General features: G+C 39.9%; 3 protein-coding genes across 3 annotated transcripts; 1 reads left to right on the top strand and 2 right to left on the bottom strand.

Annotated features, from left to right (window-relative positions):
• Positions 1-420: 420 nt before the first annotated feature.
• On the bottom strand, positions 421-5755 carry LOC117811695 (cytochrome c oxidase assembly protein COX20, mitochondrial). The gene is made up of 4 exons (XM_034682121.1): positions 5559-5755; positions 4708-4822; positions 1627-1690; positions 421-1494 (listed from the first exon to the last, which is right to left on the bottom strand). Exons 1-4 carry the CDS (start codon positions 5589-5591, stop codon positions 1350-1352), a joined length of 357 nt encoding a protein of 118 aa, XP_034538012.1. The 5' UTR covers positions 5592-5755; the 3' UTR covers positions 421-1349.
• A 637-nt stretch (positions 5756-6392) lies between these two features.
• On the top strand, positions 6393-16543 carry lhb (luteinizing hormone subunit beta). Its single transcript, XM_034682120.1, has 5 exons — positions 6393-7418; positions 7564-7678; positions 9138-9232; positions 14610-14728; positions 16020-16543. Exons 3-5 carry the CDS (start codon positions 9139-9141, stop codon positions 16251-16253), a joined length of 447 nt encoding a protein of 148 aa, XP_034538011.1. The 5' UTR covers positions 6393-7418; positions 7564-7678; position 9138; the 3' UTR covers positions 16254-16543.
• Positions 16544-17894: 1351 nt separating this feature from the next.
• Positions 17895-20156, bottom strand: LOC117811991 (G-protein coupled receptor 4-like). Its single transcript, XM_034682500.1, has 3 exons — positions 19960-20156; positions 18577-18764; positions 17895-18473 (listed from the first exon to the last, which is right to left on the bottom strand). The coding sequence occupies exons 1-3, from the start codon at positions 20059-20061 to the stop codon at positions 17936-17938; spliced, it is 828 nt and encodes a 275-aa protein (XP_034538391.1). The 5' UTR covers positions 20062-20156; the 3' UTR covers positions 17895-17935.
• Positions 20157-20895: the final 739 nt, after the last annotated feature.

Here is a 20895-nt window from a genome sequence, read left to right as displayed (position 1 = left end):
CCAGGCAAGCAAGGTCCACAATGTTGGCACTGAGAGAGGACCCCGAGGACCTCCAAATTGGAAGAAGCCCAAGGCTCAGATATCTGGAGTGCTTCTTTCTAACCAGTAAAGTAAAATGAGGAAGAAGCTGCCATGATCAGGAGTAGGGAGGTTAACAATTAATCAATAGAAGCAGAAAGCTTTGGGAGAGCATATTAGAACAATTGTCCTTAAAAAGTTTATAGTTGTTTTGCCTGTCATATAACTCCGTCTGTTGTCTTGAGTTCAAGGCGTAGCTCAGCTCAGCTTCCTGAAGAGTGTCAGCTAATCTCTGCTTCTCTTTCTGGCTTACTATGTTCTACATACACACACATATATATTTACATATATTTATATATACATACACATAAACGTACACGAAAAAACATGAAAAAGGGAGGATTGAGTTCAGCAAATTTAATGAGACATCTCAGAGTGCAGACATAGCTTCAGTGTTACATGTGTACACAACTTATTACGCAATCAACCAGAACAGATTTAAAGACATGATCGCCATATGAGGGATAAAAGCTAGGATCATTCTAAGGGCCAATGACTGATAGTGTCCCTAAAAATAGAACATTTGAATTAATGAAGTTGTAGGGTCCAAAGTGATGTTTTCATGAGGTTCAATATCCCAGGCTGCACCCCTGCTCAATAATGTGAATTAAAAATCAAATTAAATACTCCAACAGACTGCTGCAGCTCTGTCCTATGTTGGTTGAAAATCAAACCACGTCCCCATAAGTGAGGTCACAGTCAGTGCTTTGGAGGGAAACTGGTCATCCAAGTGGGCAAAGCATCCAAATCCAGATCTACAGCATATCGCAGGTGGAGGACACGCAACCTTCACACAGAAAGATACCCATATTTGTAGCCTATGCATAGTAGATAAGCATGATGTCATTCCCCTCAGTGGGGACTCATTGCTCTATTCAGTGGTGGTCTGGTATTATCAGACAGATGAAAGGAGGAACTGAAATCCCACAGGGTTCAAAGAGGGAGGGTTTGAGTGGTGAACTTCCTGGATCATTATTTTTATTGAGCAACATTTGGCGAATGTATCAGAAAAAAAAAAGAAGGATCAGGATACAGTCCAAGAACAGCTGTTTTTGTTTGACCACATATAAGAGCCCGGAAATGGAGATTTAACCATAACATAAGCTGAAAAAAATCAAACAGCAACAACATTCAATAATTTAATCCAAACTGCGGATGTCAGTCTTTTGAAAAAACAAACAAACAGATTATTAAGTCTTTGTAGGATCCTGATGGTCCTCCTTTTCCTCACAGCCTTCACAGAGGAGCAACAGTGGTCTCAGTGCTGGAGGTCATGAGGGCCCTGATGGTGCTTCTGCTCCAGGTTTGGTTGTGGGGTCTAAAACAGTTCCTTCATACACCACCTTGTTCTTGAGCCCGCCCTGGATAATTCTCTGCTGCACACGGAGTTTAGCATTGTTAATCCTGCAGTAAAACCTGATGAGGGAGACATGGAAGGGTTTCTGTCACTAAATACAGTCACCAGAATTGCAAGCAAGAGTCAGTTCTGATCGGAAAGTGAAAAACAGGCGAGATAAGGATGATCTGTAAGTGGACATAAAGACCTACCAGGATCCGAGTGTGGTCAGCATAAATCCAGCAAATCCCACGTCAAAAGACCTCCTGACCCGACCTGCAGTCAACAGAACAGAAAAGAAGAGAGCTCAGAGGGTACACAAGACAACTTCAGTGTTCAAACAATGACCCTCTGTGAGTTTATATGCCTTAAACTGTCCGTCTCTGGAGCCCCTTTTCAGTCACGCACACAGTACAGGTGAGCAGCCTAAGTGAACACAGCTACACCCGGAGTAGTTCCTACTAGCCCCCTAATCATTTCTGGTAAAGTTAAGAATAGCTTGTGAGAATGCAGCAGGAGACGGTAAAGGATGACGTTTGTTGCATGTAAATAAAGTTCTGTCTGGTTTAGCTCCTCGGTTAAAAAAAATGCTATAGCACGAATCGATAGCAGATGCAGTCAGTTTGCGCCTTTCACTTATGTTGTCAGGTCATCAGTGTTGTAGTCGAGTCACCAAACCTCGATTCCCAGTCGAGTCCCGAGTCCTCAGTGTTCGAGTCCGAGTCACCAGAGAAAAATCTGAGCCGAGTCCGAGTCGAGTCCTCATTATTTGAGTCCAAATCTGAGTCAAGTCCAAGTCGAGTCCTCATTGTTAATATTATTTATTACAAGGAGGGCAGCTGTTTCAATCCAAACCATTTATTTCATTATCATCAGTGTTGGAGCTATTTCCACCATTGTATGTACATCATTATTTTACTTTATGTCATTTATTTCTTGTTGTTTATATTACGGATAATGTTATGTGTCTTATTATTATTTTATTTTAGTTCTCATTTTGATAGTTTGATGGTTTTGCACCTGGATGGGCAGGTAAGGAGCCGACACCGGGTTAATGTTTTTTTACCAGAAGACGTTAGAGCACGAGAACGCTACTGATTGTTTTGTGAGAAACCTTTTTGGTGTAATAAGACATCAGAGAAACTGCAGTTTTTCCTGGACATTTTAAATGTGTCTGATCCTGTGTACACTCTGCTCTCCCCGTGTGCCGTGGCTGGTTTGATTTTCAGTTTTGGTTTTAGGAAATTGACAAGGTCTAACTGCAGCTGCAATGAGATTCTAACGAAATCTGGAGATTAATTTATGAATAAAGTCACTGCCGCTGTCCAATAAACTCAGCCCAAACGCTGATTTCAGAATTTAACCTATCAAACAACTCAGACTCACTGGTTTAGTTATTTTAGTCACTGATATTACCGTTATGCTAACACAGTAAAGTGATGAATGGTCTCAGTAACTTTAGCATCTCTCTCACTTTTGGGTTCATTCTGTACATGTGTCTGTTAAAGTTTGAGCTTGTCTCTTTCCTTACCTTGATGGTTCTTTTGAATATTCAACATGTTGCTCTGCTCTTTCTGCATTTACTGTGAAATCTTTGAAAGAAAATTGCACAGCTGGTAGCGTCTTTTAATTCTGGCAGACGGGAGGTGAACGCTCATGCAGGCAAATGCTCGTGCCAGCCCTCACTCTGAACGGGATACATTTTATGAAACATACAAAATCTAACATGAACATTAAAACAGTCTGTATCAATATATAAGACCGAGTCCTCCTCTCTATCATCCGAGTCCTTATGCAATCAATGCTTGAGTCAGAGTCCAAGTCCGAGTCATCAGTGCTCGAGTAAGTAAGTAAGTAAGTAAGTAAGTAAACTTTATTTAGTGTAGCACCTTTCACAGACATAGTCACAAAGTGCTTTACAGAGAATCAATGTGGGCAAGACAATACAATGAGCAATAAATAAGATTATAAAGAAAGCAGACAAAATGACATCAAATTAGGACGGAGGGTTGAAAGCCATGACAAACAAATGTGTCTTAAGCTGCTTTTTAAAAGTCTCAATCGAGTCAGCACAGTGCACTTGGGGCGGAAGACTGTTCCAGAGAGATGGAGCCACACGCTCAAAGGCACGGTCACCCTTGGTTTTAAGCCTGACATGAGGCACAGCAAGCAGACCCTGGTCTGAGGATCTGAGGGGTCTACTGGGGATGTAAGGGTGGAGCAGGTGAGAGATATAAGAAGGTGCTTGATGATGGATTGCTTTGTATGTTAATATGAGGATCTTAAACTGTATTCTGAATTTGATTGGTAGCCAGTGTAAGGAGAGTAAGATGGGAGTGATGTGGGATGCTTTACCGGACCTGGTTAACAGTCTTGCGGCAGCGTTTTCAATTAATTGTAGTTGGTGAAGAGAGGATTTATTGAGGCTGGTGAAGAGAGAATTGCAGTAGTCAAGCCGTGAGGAAATAAATGCATGAACAAGCATTTCTAATTCTGTGTGTGAGACAATGGACTTAATTTTAGCTAAGTTTCTAAGGTGAAAGAAGCATGACCAGGTTATTGATTTAATGTGTAGGTTGAAGAGCAATTGATTATCAAAGTAACACCGAGATTTCTAAAAGACTTTTTTACAGCAGTGGAGAGAGAGCCCAAGTAATTGGTGACCTTAGCTGCATTGCTGTCCGAGGCAATAATGAGGACCTCAGTTTTTGTTGTGTTTAACTGTAAGAAGTTGTCACTCATTCAGTCTTGTATTGCAGACAGACAGCTAAGCAAAGTGGACAGCTTTCCAGTGTCGGCAGGCTTAAAAGACATATACAATTGTATGTCATCGGCATAACATTGATAGGAAATTCCCTGAAATTGTACTACAACACTGCAGGTCATAAACAGGGCTCACTGTACTGTGAGAATAAGGTGAGCACATGTTGGTACTCTTACTACTGCGGCATCTATTTGACATCAGAAAGATGATAAGAAAGACTCCATGCTGTGAGGGGACATGTGTGCACAGTTGAGTTGGCACAGCTCCTGAAATGTTCCAGAGTGCTTGTCTGAACACAGCTTCAGTTTACTGTTTGAGGGCACTGCCCCATTCACATGATGAGCAGTATGGATTTGAGGGATCGTGAAACCTGTTATCTCATGGGGATGTTGCCATGTTTGATTGTCCAATTAATACTAAAACCCCAGTTCTTGTTGTTTTTGTATACATTATGTTGTGAGCCAGAACAATCATGAATAAGAACAGAAAAGATGCACATACACACAGTTCAGACTCAAATAAGACTCACTTGTGGCCAGAAAATGCAGCAGGCCGGCAGCCAGTGAGCCTCCAGCTCCATGCAGGATGGCCTCTCTGGCACAGGGAGTTTTCTGGACATCCAGGATCCCCAGCAACCGGAAACCCTGGAGGAGAGAAAGAAATGTAGGAGTGAAAAACACGAGTACGGCATTAAAGTACATTATTTTATTCAAACCTATCTTGGAAAAATAATACAGAAACAGGAACACACATTGAATATTTTTAATGATTGATAAAATAATCTTCTCATAACTGTCTTTTGTGTTATTTTACACATCCTTCCACAGGACATGTTCTTAATGCAATTGTAATTTTGGTATAACATGTTTTTCTTCATTTGTAGGCCCTAATGTTTAAGTTAACATGAACCTAAGCAGGTGTTTCGGCTTCAAATGTGACCCTGTTAACTGGCGACTCTTGGCCGAATGTGTCAGTGATAGTCGTGGTTAGCAGCGGTTGAAACATGGAAATAGTCCTCTTTAAATACATGCTAGTTTCTTTTACACAGTGTCAAAAGGTACTTGTTAGACATGGATTTAATTATAGCATAAGTAAGGGAAGCATTCAGCTGAAAGTCGCCAGATAGCAGGGTCACCCCTAAAACCGAAACACCGTCCCTTATGAGTACAAGCCTCTTCTGACATGTACGCTAAATGTTTTAAATAAACTGCATGTATCAGTACAGTATGGTAGAAGTGCTTTATAGAAACAACTATGTTAATTTTTAATAGGGTTTCCTGACTGTAAAGTGCTACTGTGACCTTTTAAAAACGGAGACGTATTCCTTTTCATTTAAAACATTACCTTGTAGAGAAAAATAAGCTCAAGTCGCACACTTACTCTTGTCTTGCTCTCCTCTTCTTCTCCTGCCATACTGCTAACTGCGTACCTTCCTCTGTAGAGTTTACAGCCAATATCATGGAAAAATAAGTCATGTAACTACTATTTTCGTAACCATATTGACTTAAGCGCATGCGCAGTCTCCCGCATGGGTCCGTCCGCTTCAAATCACCGACGAGAACAAAGCTGCAGGCTGTATCGTTCCGGTATCAAGTTGCATTGTGACATTCGGAAAATCTTACAGGCTTATATCACATTTAAAAAAAAAAAGGAAAGCTAAAATGATTAGATTTAGTTTACACAAATTTATTGTTTGTGTTAGATAGGTATCCCCTCTAAATGGGAGCTGTTATTTCATGGTACACCGATGAAAAGTGTGTTTTCAGTTGAGGATGTGTGTTCTACTGGGGAAGTAGAAACCTTCCAATTATCTTTAGCATGAACACATGTACTAATTCATATGAGCATATTTAAAAAAGTTCAAATGTAGCCTAAAGTTTGTTTTAATCTGCTATTACTCATTCATTTCTCACTTAGATGTCCTTACATCGTATGTACTTGCATGCTTTTTAATTAAGAAACTTGCTTTAGTATCTTGGTCAATTCCAAGTGTTATTTCAGTGTCCCTCTTTTTGCACTTTTTACTATGTAGAGTGCTTAACCATTTATTCTAACTAGCTTGCATCTGTAGCTTGGTTGCTTTGTTTTTTTTTATCTTATCCACTTTATTATTTAGCCATTGCCATTCCTTACATTACGTAGTATGCACTTATGCTAACTTATTGTATCTGTCTTTGACCACCCTGAGTTGTTCAGTCCTGCTATGTCCTCAGCTGGCGGAGGACTGCCATCATTTTAATTAGGTTAGCTATGAGGCCTTTTCTCTGGTTTCTCATTTTAAGGCGACAGAATTTATCTAATATTTAAAAATCTGATGTGATTTGAGAAAGCACACTTTGGCCTGACATAGACAGAAGCACAGCTTTAACAGGGAGGTCATTTCTGCTACGTTTTATCTTATGATCTAAATGCAGTGACGTCTGCAGGAAAGACTACCAAAATAACCTCGTTCTGATGTTTATGAAATTGGAAAGAAACATAAGCCTTCATTCTATTAATGACACAATCAAATATGTGAATGAACCATGTCAGGAGGAAGTCAGCGTGTCACAGTGATCCCACACTGATAAAACAGGATTATGTGACCGGCAGGAATAGATCAGAAAGATTTATACAACAGGATGGTCTAACAGTTACAATAAAAACCTTTTGAAGTTTGTAGGACTTACATGTACTCTATTCAAATTACAAATTCAATATGTTATTACAGTTATGTATGTGTTTAATGGTAACATATGATCAATGTTCCATTGAGACATGACACAATGTAGAAGCATATTTTATGCTGTTTATCGTATGATTATATGACACAGTTTGGTACATTTTACATTTTAACAAATAAGCTTGACGCTGATAGGTCGCTTTATAATCTAAACCCAGGCTGAAGAAGGATCCAACCCACCAGACCACAAGATACTTCTTATACATAAGGCAATATGTCAGGAATTGATTTATTTAAATCATGCGTCATTTTTTCTGCTTGAAATGGTACACTGATTGGAGAGGCACTATGTAAAGTAAATCAGCATCAACTACATGCACTCAATGCTGGTTCTGCCATTTAGAAACAATTAGGGACTCAGTGTTATCCCCAAGGACACCTTGACATGTGGACTAGAACCGCCAGTCTTTGGATCAAGAGGACAATGAACCGCTGAGCCACAATCGCCCTGACATTGATCAACACTTGTTTGATTTAATTATAAAGTCTATTATCCAACTAAGACAACCACCGCTGACGTGAGTTTCAATGCTGTTCCTTTTATCGTTTTATTCTGGCAGTTTATATCAGTAGTGGGATGTAATAGTGATATGGAGAGAGACTAATCCCTGTAATACATGATGGTCAAACCTGTGTAATGTTGCCCCTATCAACAACATCAAGTAACCAGGGTTGACATCCAATATGAGCAAGTTTCATCCTGGATACCTGCCTCCTGTGTGCTCTATAAAGACCGAGGCTATCCAGCATCGTTACACTGTCTGCAGACTCTAAAAGGGTAAGTCAGCCTCCTTCATACCAACAAAAAACAAATGATTTGGTCAGGTTGTCAAAATGTTTATGAACATTGTATTCCTAACTTTGACTAAGTACAATTATTTGTGAATATTTGTAACATTACACTAAATTTCAAAAAGTAGTGTAATGAATGCTAATGAACAGCAGAGGTCAGGAATGACCACTAATGGTGCAGTAGGTGCCAGAGTAACAGGTTTCTGCTTTTTATTTAATTCATGCTGAACAAATCACTTCTGAATGTTTGATGGATGAGCCAGCTGGTTGTGTATTTTGTTCTTTACGAGATGCAATGAACACTGCAGTTGTTTATGTAAAAAAGTCATCATGAAAAGTTATTGGCAAAGACTTGGTTAGTGCTACACTCTAAGTGAAATACACACAGTTGGTTGGCAGATAAAAAGATAAATGTAACATTGTCTTTCTTATGTTACATTTCCGTTGTAATAACTTTTTAAGTATAACAACTGTATTTGTATAGCACCTTTAAAAACAAATGTTTAAAAAGTGCTTTGACAAGCAAAGCATGGCGGGATTCACCAAAGCATGCAGGATTTGGAAGACAAAATAAACCTGTGACAGAAAGAGAGGAGAGTAGGAATTCTAACAATGCAAAAACAAAATACAATGCAAAAGATTAAAAAGAATAAACTAAAATTCTAAGTAAATAAAAGCGTCAAAGGACGATAAAAAGGTTTTGAGAATAAGAATAAGAAGACGACATCACATCAGAGAAAGTACAAAATGGAAAAGGATCAATTAAGAACATTAAAATAAATGAAAAAAAATTTGTAAAACAATAAATAATCAAATTAAATGATCAAATTGAATTAAAACAATTAATTAGTTGGATAAAAACTAAAAATTATAATAAATAAAAAATAATAGCAGGTTAAAAAGATGAAGTCGCATAAAAGCAAGTCTGTAAAAATGGGTCTGAAGAAGATATTTAAAAGATATCACAGCTGGTTTTAACAGATTACATCACAAACTCATGTCCTTGCTTCTCTCCCCTGGCACCCTGTGTGTTTTAGAAAAGATTTTTAAGATTTTACAGATGACTTTTAAAGCTCGCCTAAGTCTCTCCCCGAGCAACATTGCGGAAATGTTAACACATTACGAGCCATCGTAATGGCTTTGTCCCAAAGTCGTGGCTCAAATCCAAAGGGGATAGAGCTTTCTCCATCAGAGCCCCTCGACTTTGAAACAACACTGATCCACTTTTTTTCACATGTGTCACATGTCCAAATATTTTTGATGAGCAATACCTTTGACTGTTAAAATGGAGTAGGATGACGTTTTTCTCTCGAAACATTAACTACACACATACTAGACAAAATAAGTTCAGACTGCTTTGTCCACAAACAGTGCCAAAATGATCTCAAACTAGAAGTTACTCACAGGAGCTGTAAGCACATACTAACCCACTTTCTCTCTTGTAGGATGATTGCTGCTCGGGTCAGCAGAGTGATGTTCCTTTTGATGTCTGGTTTGTTTCTCGGAGCCACATTTTCCATTTGGCCCCTGACCCCGGCAGGTAAATGAGACATTTTAGACAGTGACACTATAGTAATCAGTGGTGCACCCAGGCAGTTTGAGGGGCAGAGGGCGAAAACCTAAAAAAAGGGCACCTCCTTTGAAACCCCTGGTACTCACAGTTTAGTGTTAATTTTGAGCATTTAGCTCTTAATTCCTGCATTGTGGTGAATATTTTTGTGACCATTTGTGGTGTAAATTCAATCATAAAACCCCCACAAAACTATTGATACATGTCTTTATCATTGATTATATTACACAATTAACATCACATAACACAATTAACTTCAAGGGCAACAAGAGGGCAATTCTTTTTACATTTAAATCACTGGAGGGGCATCCACAGGCACTTTTGTGCATTCATTTTAACAAGGAGGAACCCAGAGGGCACTTTTTAATAATTCATTGACTTTAAGGCATCCAGAGGGCATTTTTTAAATGTCTTATACATTTGAGGGGCACCCAGAGGGCATTTTTTTAATGCTTTATAACATTTGAGGGGCATCAAGAGGGCAATTCTTACACATTTTATACATTTCAGAGGCATCAAAAGGGCACTTCTTTACGTTTTAAACATTTTATGGTCATCCAGAGGGCACTTTTTCATGAATTTTCCACACAGAGGCAATTTTTGATGTTTTATATACTACAGGGGAATCTGGGAGAGCACATTAGCATGGTTTCTTTGGGACATGAGGGCACCGGGGGGATCCATGCCTTACTCTCAATCCACTTGACCACTTTTCTCATAGCATGTTGTCTGTGTTACTTAACACAGATCTCAGAGCTGTATCATCAGAATACATCAAGATGAACTGATATGATGTATCTAGGTGACAGTGTTGAAACAACACAGAGCCTTCACTCGCGAGACAGGGTGTCAAGTGCTGCAAGATAACTAAAGGTTAGGTTTTACTAAATTGCCTACTCTGTCTTTCCCCAATTCCTACCAATTTGTTTTAATCATTTTCTTAGCTTGACAAAACCTAAGCAAACAGATGTGATCCATGTTTCTCATGGATCGAACAGACACTATCTTTTGAAAGTGCAAAAACCTGGCCTCCTGGATTATAATGCCTTTCTCATGCTACCTATTTTTCAGTGAATTAAAGTAGCCACAGCTGGCCAGGGGAGGAATGCAAGTTTAAGGAGGATTTTTTTAATGTTGAAATTCTTGGCAAACACAATTACTCTAGGCATAACAAAGAACCAAGTTTTTTCTTCTTTCATGAATATCTGGGACACCTTCATCCACGGCACGGTGTCACGTTGGGCTTTATTGTTCCATACTGTCAGTTCACCCCAAATTTTTTTTGGATGTTTTATATACTACAGGGGAATCTGGGAGAGCACATTAGCATGGTTTCTTTGGCACATGAGGGCACCGGGGGGATCTATGCCTTACTCTCAATCCACTTGACCACTTTTCTCATAGCATGTTGTCTGTGTTACTTAACACAGATCTCAGAGCTGTATCATCAGAATACATCAAGATGAACTGATATGATGTATCTAGGTGACAGTGTTGAAATAACACAGAGCCTTCACTCGCGAGACAGGGTGTCAAGTGCTGCAAGATAACTAAAGGTTAGGTTTTACTAAATTGCCTACTCTGTCTTTCCCCAATTCCTACCAATTTGTTTTAATCATTTTCTTAGCTTGACAAAACCTAAGCAAACAGATGTGATCCATGTTTCTCATGGATCGAACAGACACTATCTTTTGAAAGTGCAAAAACCTGGCCTCCTGGATTATAATGCCTTTCTCATGCTACCTATTTTTCAGTGAATTAAAGTAGCCACAGCTGGCCAGGGGAGGAATGCAAGTTTAAGGAGGATTTTTTTAATGTTGAAATTCTTGGCAAACACAATTACTCTAGGCATAACAAAGAACCAAGTTTTTTCTTCTTTCATGAATATCTGGGACACCTTGATCCACGGCACGGTGTCACGTTGGGCTTTATTGTTCCATACTGTCAGTTCACCCCAAATTTTTTTTGGATGTTTTATATACTACAGGGGAATCTGGGAGAGCACATTAGCATGGTTTCTTTGGCACATGAGGGCACCGGGGGGATCTATGCCTTACTCTCAATCCACTTGACCACTTTTCTCATAGCATGTTGTCTGTGTTACTTAACACAGATCTCAGAGCTGTATCATCAGAATATATCAAGATGAACTGATATGATGTATCTAGGTGACAGTGTTGAAACAACACAGAGCCTTCACTCGCGAGACAGGGTGTCAAGTACTGCAAGAAAACTAAAGGTTAGGTTTTACTAAATTGCCTACTCTGTCTTTCCCCAATTCCTACCAATTTGTTTTAATCATTTTCTTAGCTTGACAAAACCTAAGCAAACAGATGAGATCCATGTTTCTCATTGGATCGAACAGACACTATCTTTTGAAAGTGCAAAAACCTGGCCTCCTGGGTTATAATGCCTTTCTCATGCTACCTATTTTTCAGTGAATTAAAGTAGCCACAGCTGGCCAGGGGAGGAATGCAAGTTTAAGGAGGATTTTTTTAATGTTGAAATTCTTGGCAAACACAATTACTCTAGGCATAACAAAGAACCAAGTTTTTTCTTCTTTCATGAATATCTGGGACACCTTGATCCACGGCACGGTGTCACGTTGGGCTTTATTGTTCCATACTGTCAGTTCACCCCAAATTTTTTTGGGATGTTTTATATACTACAGGGGAATCTGGGAGAGCACATTAGCATGGTTTCTTTGGCACATGAGGGCACCGGGGGGATCTATGCCTTACTCTCAATCCACTTGACCACTTTTCTCATAGCATGTTGTCTGTGTTACTTAACACAGATCTCAGAGCTGTATCATCAGAATACATCAAGATGAACTGATATGATGTATCTAGGTGACAGTGTTGAAACAACACAGAGCCTTCACTCGCGAGACAGGGTGTCAAGTGCTGCAAGAAAACTAAAGGTTAGGTTTTACTAAATTGCCTACTCTGTCTTTCCCCAATTCCTACCAATTTGTTTTAATCATTTTCTTAGCTTGACAAAACCTAAGCAAACAGATGTGATCCATGTTTCTCATGGATCGAACAGACACTATCTTTTGAAAGTGCAAAAACCTGGCCTCCTGGATTATAATGCCTTTCTCATGCTACCTATTTTTCAGTGAATTAAAGTAGCCACAGCTGGCCAGGGGAGGAATGCAAGTTTAAGGAGGATTTTTTTAATGTTGAAATTCTTGGCAAACACAATTACTCTAGGCATAACAAAGAACCAAGTTTTTTCTTCTTTCATGAATATCTGGGACACCTTGATCCACGGCACGGTGTCACGTTGGGCTTTATTGTTCCATACTGTCAGTTCACCCCAAATTTTTTTTGGATGTTTTATATACTACAGGGGAATCTGGGAGAGCACATTAGCATGGTTTCTTTGGCACATGAGGGCACCGGGGGGATCTATGCCTTACTCTCAATCCACTTGACCACTTTTCTCATAGCATGTTGTCTGTGTTACTTAACACAGATCTCAGAGCTGTATCATCAGAATATATCAAGATGAACTGATATGATGTATCTAGGTGACAGTGTTGAAACAACACAGAGCCTTCACTCGCGAGACAGGGTGTCAAGTGCTGCAAGAAAACTAAAGGTTAGGTTTTACTAAATTGCCTACTCTGTCTTTCCCCAATTCCTACCAATTTGTTTTAATCATTTTCTTAGCTTGACAAAACCTAAGCAAACAGATGTGATCCATGTTTCTCATGGATCGAACAGACACTATCTTTTGAAAGTGCAAAAACCTGGCCTCCTGGATTATAATGCCTTTCTCATGCTACCTATTTTTCAGTGAATTAAAGTAGCCACAGCTGGCCAGGGGAGGAATGCAAGTTTAAGGAGGATTTTTTTAATGTTGAAATTCTTGGCAAACACAATTACTCTAGGCATAACAAAGAACCAAGTTTTTTCTTCTTTCATGAATATCTGGGACACCTTCATCCACGGCACGGTGTCACGTTGGGCTTTATTGTTCCATACTGTCAGTTCACCCCAAATTTTTTTTGGATGTTTTATATACTACAGGGGAATCTGGGAGAGCACATTAGCATGGTTTCTTTGGCACATGAGGGCACCGGGGGGATCTATGCCTTACTCTCAATCCACTTGACCACTTTTCTCATAGCATGTTGTCTGTGTTACTTAACACAGATCTCAGAGCTGTATCATCAGAATATATCAAGATGAACTGATATGATGTATCTAGGTGACAGTGTTGAAACAACACAGAGCCTTCACTCGCGAGACAGGGTGTCAAGTGCTGCAAGATAACTAAAGGTTAGGTTTTACTAAATTGCCTACTCTGTCTTTCCCCAATTCCTACCAATTTGTTTTAATCATTTTCTTAGCTTGACAAAACCTAAGCAAACAGATGTGATCCATGTTTCTCATGGATCGAACAGACACTATCTTTTGAAAGTGCAAAAACCTGGCCTCCTGGATTATAATGCCTTTCTCATGCTACCTATTTTTCAGTGAATTAAAGTAGCCACAGCTGGCCAGGGGAGGAATGCAAGTTTAAGGAGGATTTTTTTAATGTTGAAATTCTTGGCAAACACAATTACTCTAGGCATAACAAAGAACCAAGTTTTTTCTTCTTTCATGAATATCTGGGACACCTTCATCCACGGCACGGTGTCACGTTGGGCTTTATTGTTCCATACTGTCAGTTCACCCCAAAAAACACAAGAAGAAATAAACAAAACAAAACATACAGCAGGGTAGATGTGTATGTCATTTGCTAATTCTAATTTCACAGTTAAACATTAGAGATATTTAAAGACCAGCAACTGAGATTTAGATCTTTCCAGTCATTGTAAGTGAGTGCTTGAGAAAGCAGTATTGAAGAAGTGGTATTACTGTAGCATATGCTGACACATGTTCCTTTGAAGTCATGCAAGAAGCTGACTTTGTCTTGTTAGTCATGTTATTAGTATGTTTGACTTAATTGTCACATCAAAGTTGTCATGACAGTCTGGAAAAAATAAAGAAGATGTGTGTTTTGTTGGACAGGAATTAAGTAAGTGGACATTTCACATACTTTCACTATCAGTCACTGATAATGTCTTAGAAAGAACACATGTGCAGAGTGACAGTACAAAATAAAACCTCATATTTTATCTTATTTACATTGCATACATTTCTGTTTTTGACTTCCTAAATGTTAGCTCATTAGCTATATTTTACTATGTGCCGGTAAAGTAAAAGAAGAATTTTGGTGATACAGAGAATTAACTATACTTCACTCAGACTCCTTTACACTTTACCCCCCCCACGCTGCAATATTCTTGGTTTAGTGTCTCATGATTGATGGCTGAATATTTTTCCTTCACCAGCGGCCTTCCAGCTTCCGCCATGCCAGCTCATCAACCAGACCGTGTCTCTGGAGAAGGAAGGCTGTCCAAAGTGCCACTCAGTGGAAACTACCATCTGCAGCGGTCATTGTATCACCAAGGTATTGAAACTTTGGGGGAGAGAAACAGAAGAAAAGGCAGTTGAAACCCTGCTGTGTTGAATGATTTTACTCCCTCTTTATCTTTGGATAGTATTTTTTCTGCTGAGCAAGGTTTAGCGGGAGGGGGAATTTAGAATAGGAAGCTTTGCATGTGACTTTATTTACCAAACTAGTGCTCTTAAAAATAAACTGTAAGTCTTCAAGCTCACGGCTATTTTATTGGATGAAACATGTCAATCTAGAAAGTTAAAATCAATTTTCCAAAACATGCTGTCTTCCACAGCAGTTTCTTCTTATCATACTGATTATATCTGAGAGCTTATACCTTCAGATAAGTTATTTAAGGCTAAAAACAGAGGATGTGAAATCTTGATTGACAGCTCCACCAGCAGGTTGCTTCTGAGTGTGTCTCAGCTCCAGCACCTGTTCCAGTTGTATTTTGGCTTCATTACAGACATAGACATTAAAAATGATGACATGGTCAACATGACTCTTTGCAAATTATATTTTCACCAAGGACTACTTGCCTATCACAACAAAAATAGGCAAACATCTTATTCTCCAGATTTTTGGCATGTGAGCGGCTCATGAGCTGCGCTGCTCAAGAGGAGAGTTTGACGGTGCTGACCGGTTAACATACTATTTGGTTTTAGAGATTTTTTGCCTTTTCATTCTGATGACATCCCCAGTCCAGGCTTGAAAACATAGGGCAAGTGTTTATGTGTGTTTCATTTAGCTTTGCAGTCACTATTAAGCCTGGTTTATACTTCTGAGTCGAATCAACAGCCTAGCCTACACTGTAGGTCTGCATAGTTCCTGTACCTATGCAGAGGCCTACGCACGTAGCTGATGTGCATCTCCTCTAAAATGCGCCGAATCCACACGGACCCCAAGCCTTGTGATTGGTCCGCTCGGCAACATTGTACTTCCCAAATTTCCAGGATTGCCACACATCAGCCGTGTATTTCATCTCCTCCTACGTCTCCTCTCTATTCTTTCCTGTAATCATGGCTGTATGATAAACAGCAACATGATTCAGCTGTAAATGAACATAGTACCTTTGGAATCGCTGTGAAAAAGTCAACAGAAAACGTAGCAGGGCTAGAAACAGATGACCCGACTATCAGAGAGACCACATTGCCCTCAAGCGTGTTTTTGGGGGTGTTGCTGACCGCCCACGTCAACCACGGCTTCGTAGGGTCGACGCAGACGTATAAATCAGGCTTTAGTGTTAGTGTTGATAGCAGCATGGCATCATATTTCACTAATGAACTTTTTCGCTCCCTTTTAGGACCCTGTCGTCAAGACACCATTCAGCAATGTTTATCAGCATGTGTGCACATACCGGGACTTTTACTACAGGACATTTGAGCTCCCTGACTGTCCTCCTGGTGTGGACCCGACTGTGACCTACCCTGTGGCTCTGAGCTGTCACTGTGGCCGCTGTGCCATGGACACATCTGACTGCACCTTCGAGAGTCTGCAGCCCAACTTCTGCATGAATGACATACCTTTCTACTTCTAGTCACCTGTGTAGAGTTATATAGCACATTAAAAGGCATCACACATGTAGAAACAGTGGTTACTTACTCTTGGTATCCAATTACTTTACAGTAAATAAAGATTGTCATGGTTACCAGAGCAATCACTTTCTATTGCTCATGCATTTAAAGGTGTGGAAATACCCTCTCTTAACTTTACTTCGAAGATCTATAACACCAAACCACAAAACCATATATGTCCTTCCATATTTTTAAGAACTGTGAGTAACTCTTGTGTGTGTTATATTACGCCATACTTTCAAGATCGTGTATGAGGACATAGTTTTTAATGTTTTAAGGAAACTATGTTGTGTCTTTTTTTTTCTGAAGTCATAAATGGATACCTTGATATGAGCTTTTCAAACTAGGACACTGGTGTTACTAGTGTTATTTCAAGATTGCAGCATTAAAAATTTAAATGGATGTTTCATGATTTTCAGTTTTCAATAAGTTTAAATTATAAAAAGGCTACATTAAATTTAGACCGTCATTGTTATACAAAACAAGTTATGTTACAACAGCTTCAATGTAATTACAAAAAATAATAAGAATAAGAATCCTAATAATAATAATAATAATAATAATAATAATAATAATAATAATAACAATAATAATAACAATAAATGTATTTATATAGCACTTTTTAGGACACTCAAAGACACTATACAGATCATAAAAGCAACGGCTCTGTCACCTCAGGTTCGGTGCTTGGTCCTACAGGGTGGGGAGAGGAGGTTTTCATCGGAGGAGCTGAGACCACGGGGGAAGCAAGTCAGTGAGATAGGAGGGGGCCAGGTTATGGGGGGTTTTGTAAGTCAGGTAGAGGAGTTTGAAGTGAATGCGTTGGGGGACAGGGAGCCAGTGGAGGTTTTGGAGGACAGGGTTTATGTGATCGCGGGAACAGGAGTGAGTGAGTAGACAGGCAGCTGAGTTCTGGATGTACTGGAGTTTGGATGATGAACCAGGATGAGTTGGGTGTCAAAAATAACACAGAGGTTACAAACATGGAGTGATGGAGTCAGAGTGGTGTTATTAATTGTGAGGGAGAAGTTTTGGGTGGTTTTGGTGAGGGACTTGGGGCCAATGATGATGGTATCTGATTGTTGCAGTTTAGTTAAAGAGAGTTGTTTTGCATCCAGGTTTCTAAATTTGGAGAGGTAAATTTGGACGTCATCGGCATAGCAGTGGAAATGGAGACTGTCTTGCATATGATGTCACCAAGGGGGAGCATGTAGAGAAGCTGAGGACCAAGCACCAAACCCTGGGTGACGCCTTGTGTGTTTCTAGCTGTATTTTATACTTTTATCAAGTATAAAATGCAGCTAGAAACATGAAATCATTTTCACAGCATCTGAAACCTGAGTGCCGCCCGTCATATGAAAAAAAAGGAGAACGTTAGCGCTGTGCATTTTGGAAAACAGTAGGCTGCATGAGGGAGACTGCTCCCTTGCATACTGAGAAATCAGTACAGCATCAAGGTAGTTTTGGCATACTGCAGATTTTGCACTCTGCTACCTAACACACACACACAAAAGACATTGTTGACAAAGTCACACGCAGTTGAGGAATGTTTGGTATTTGTATCAATACGACTGCTGCAAAAAGTATCAGCATTATCCTGAACTGAAAGCTCTGCCCATTCGTACCCTCTTGCTCAACTCTGTGTCTACACAGAGTTGAGTTCTTCTGTGGTGATCTGGCCCTGTTGTTCCTCTATCATCTTGCAACAACATAGACAAGCCAGTAGCTTGTCTACTGCCCCTTTCCTCATGAAAACATACATAATCAGATCCGCAAGGGGACTGAACTGAAGGAATGATAAGCACAAACCAGAATCATTCTCAAGATATATGGTTATGTCTGAGTACGAGACTCTGGTGAGCCAAATAATCCAGGGCAAGAAAAGTAGTGTGTAGTTAAGAAGCACCAGGACTAAAGTTCCAACAATTCGCCGTTTTTCATTGGGAGGCACTGAAATAGCTGTAGACAGGGCTCTGAGGGTCTCGGCAAAGGAGAAGATGAGCAGGGGGAAGGGACAGAGAAGCAAGAAGGAGTGAAAAATGCGTGAGGGGTAGGAGTCAAATGTTAGCACTCTGGTAAGTAAGTCCATAAAACTTATGGCCCAGGTCAGAATTGACACCGTCACAGAGAGGTTAATGGTTCGTCTGAAGCGGTACCACAGTGGACAGGCGATCACCAAATACCTGCAAAAGATCAGAGGATAGGGTTGAACATTTGCCAGTCAGAATACCTGTCACAATTTTGTACTGCACATTGTTTATATTCCAATGCAGACACACTACATACCTCTCTAGGGACACACACACCATGAAGCCGACACTGGCCATCACGCCAATGAAGTGGATACATTTTGAGACATAGACGACAATCCTTCTCTTGGGTACTGCAGCCCATGTCATAAAGCAAAACATCTGGATGAGGTCTGAGATCAGGAGGTTGATGACATAAACTGGTGCAACATGGTCTTCTTGCACCTGCATTTTGAGGGACAGATGAAAAAGGTTTGAGGGGAATGCATAATCATAATATCTATACTAACACCATCAGAAAGCAGCAACAACTAGGTCACTGCTGTGATTAACTGAAGTTACTGTTATTGGCCCCAAACACCTCAGAGAGACTTTTTCTCATGGTATAATTGCCTTAGATGGCATCAGTCTGGCATCCAGCACCTCTGCTAGGAATCTGGGAGTCCTATTTGATCAAGATTTGTCCTTCCACTCCCACATTCAGCAAATTTCAAGGTCAGTCTTTTTTCCCTTGCGCAATATTTCTGAAATTAGACACTTCCTATCTCAGAGTGACGCAGAAAAACTAGTCCATGCATTTGTTACCTCCAGGTTTGATTACTGTAATTACCTCTTATCAGACTGCCCCAATAAGTCTCTAAAGACTCTTTAGCTAGTCCAAAACTAGAACTAGGAAGAGAGAGCATATCTCTCCAGTGTTAGCTTCTCAACACTGGTTCCCCATAAAATCTAGAGAAGAATTTCAAATCCTTCTTTTGACCTACAAAGCTCTTAATGGTCAGGCACCTTCATATCTTAAAGAGCTCATAGTGCCCTACTACCCCTCTAGAACACTAAGCTCCCAGCATGCAGGCCTGCTCATCGTGACTAAAGTCTCTAAAAGTAGTATGGGAGGTAGAACCTTCAGTTATCAAGCTCCTGTCCTTTGGAATCATCTACCAGTCAGGGTCCGGGAGGCAGACACCCTCTCTACTTTTAAGATTAGGCTTAAAACTTTCCTTTTTGATAAAGCTTATAGTTAGAGCTGGCTCAGGCTTTGACCAGCTCTTAGTTATGCTGCTATAGGCTTAGACTGCCGGGGGAACTGGCGCACTGACATACTGGGATCCTATCCCACCCCCCTATTTCACCCCCCACCCCAACCCCCCCATCACTTACTTTAACTCTCCCTGTTCCAATAAAGTTACTATCCATAGACCTTTTTAGAGTCCCTGAGCTCCCTTGTCTCGTAGGTTCCTCTGAGTTGCTGCCGTAGACGTCCTGCTGCTGTGGACGTTCCAGACTCCAGCTGATACGGACGTGCTGGACTCCAGTGCCAACAGCTACAACTACTACTACTATTCGTCTCATCACTATCATTCCTCTCACTCTCTTGATTAAACTTTTTACATACAAGGAAGCTTGAAAGTTCTCAACTTACCAGTGAATACAAAGCGTAGATGGCCAACAAGGTAAATGGAAACCCTATCCAGACAACAATCCATGCAATCACATACGAGACTGTGGGTATGTCAATATCCATCCAAAGGTCAGACAATGGAAACGGTTTAATGATGGTGTAATTATCAGAGTAATCATCCCAATACCAGTAGGTGTCATTAATCCAATAGAAGTAGTCGTCCAGATCATCCATTCTTCACAGCATACCTGATGTAGAAAATATTGAAGAAAAAGCAACATGTATTATCCCAACCAAAGACAATATTTGAATCTTTGAAAAGTACAACTGAGAATTACTCTAGGATTATACTTAAACACATACACAGAGCAGAGGAAATATGTAATAGTACAACTGAATAAAACAGGGACATATTACAAGGAGTTTATAAGACCTATGGTGCATTGCCATTTACTAGTTAAATCTGATTTATTAAGCCACCCGTCCAATCAAGGCTCCTTTTAGATCACTGCTGATCAATTAATTTCCCATGCTAATACTGATCATTCACAAACAAGTTAAACAAAAGTTGCCTTTATTCAGTCTTCCTTTTTGGCTTTGATTTTCACATGTCTTAATGGTTGTGTGAAGAAATGGGAATATAGTGATAACCAGTGGTCAGATCATAGATTAAAAAGCTCCCTCGCTGCTCCTCCCGTTAGTGAAATTCCTGAAGCCATGGTCTGATCCTCCATCTGACGAGTTTTTACTTTAAAAAACGTCTAACAATACAAATTATTTTCTGCACAACAACTCCTCTTCTTTTTCTTTTTTTTCTTCCTCCTCTTCTTGTTCCAACTTCTGCATTTTTGGCTGCCACTTATTCAATACAAAAACTGATTTGTTTGTGCTACAGTAGAAACATGGTGGTGCAAGATGGTGGCCTCAGTATAAGATGGAATGGTGTTGATATAAAAT

The sequence above is a fragment of the Notolabrus celidotus genome, chromosome 4, assembly GCF_009762535.1.
Source record: "Notolabrus celidotus isolate fNotCel1 chromosome 4, fNotCel1.pri, whole genome shotgun sequence".
Taxonomy (NCBI): Eukaryota; Metazoa; Chordata; class Actinopteri; order Labriformes; family Labridae; genus Notolabrus; species Notolabrus celidotus.
This window is presented reverse-complemented; position numbering and strand designations above follow the sequence as displayed.

Excerpts from the sequence above, each read along its gene's own strand:
- LOC117811991 (XM_034682500.1), bottom strand. The coding sequence starts at position 20,061 with ATGGATATTGACATACCCACAGTCTCGTATGTGATTGCATGGATTGTT. Across the intron at positions 18,765-19,959 it reads TCTACGCTTTGTATTCACTG|GTGCAAGAAGACCATGTTGC; the intron begins GTAAGTTGAGAA and ends CTCAAAATGCAG. Across the intron at positions 18,474-18,576 it reads GTGTGTGTGTCCCTAGAGAG|GTATTTGGTGATCGCCTGTC; the intron begins GTATGTAGTGTG and ends GATCTTTTGCAG.
- LOC117811695 (XM_034682121.1), bottom strand. The coding sequence starts at position 5,591 with ATGGCAGGAGAAGAAGAGGAGAGCAAGACAAGA. Across the intron at positions 4,823-5,558 it reads AAGAGGAGAGCAAGACAAGA|GGTTTCCGGTTGCTGGGGAT; the intron begins GTAAGTGTGCGA and ends TCTCTCCTCCAG. Across the intron at positions 1,495-1,626 it reads CTGACCACACTCGGATCCTG|GTTTTACTGCAGGATTAACA; the intron begins GTAGGTCTTTAT and ends CTCCCTCATCAG.
- lhb (XM_034682120.1), top strand. The coding sequence starts at position 9,139 with ATGATTGCTGCTCGGGTCAGCAGAGTGATGTTCCTTTTGATGTCTGGT. Across the intron at positions 9,233-14,609 it reads TTGGCCCCTGACCCCGGCAG|CGGCCTTCCAGCTTCCGCCA; the intron begins GTAAATGAGACA and ends TTCCTTCACCAG. Across the intron at positions 14,729-16,019 it reads GCGGTCATTGTATCACCAAG|GACCCTGTCGTCAAGACACC; the intron begins GTATTGAAACTT and ends GCTCCCTTTTAG.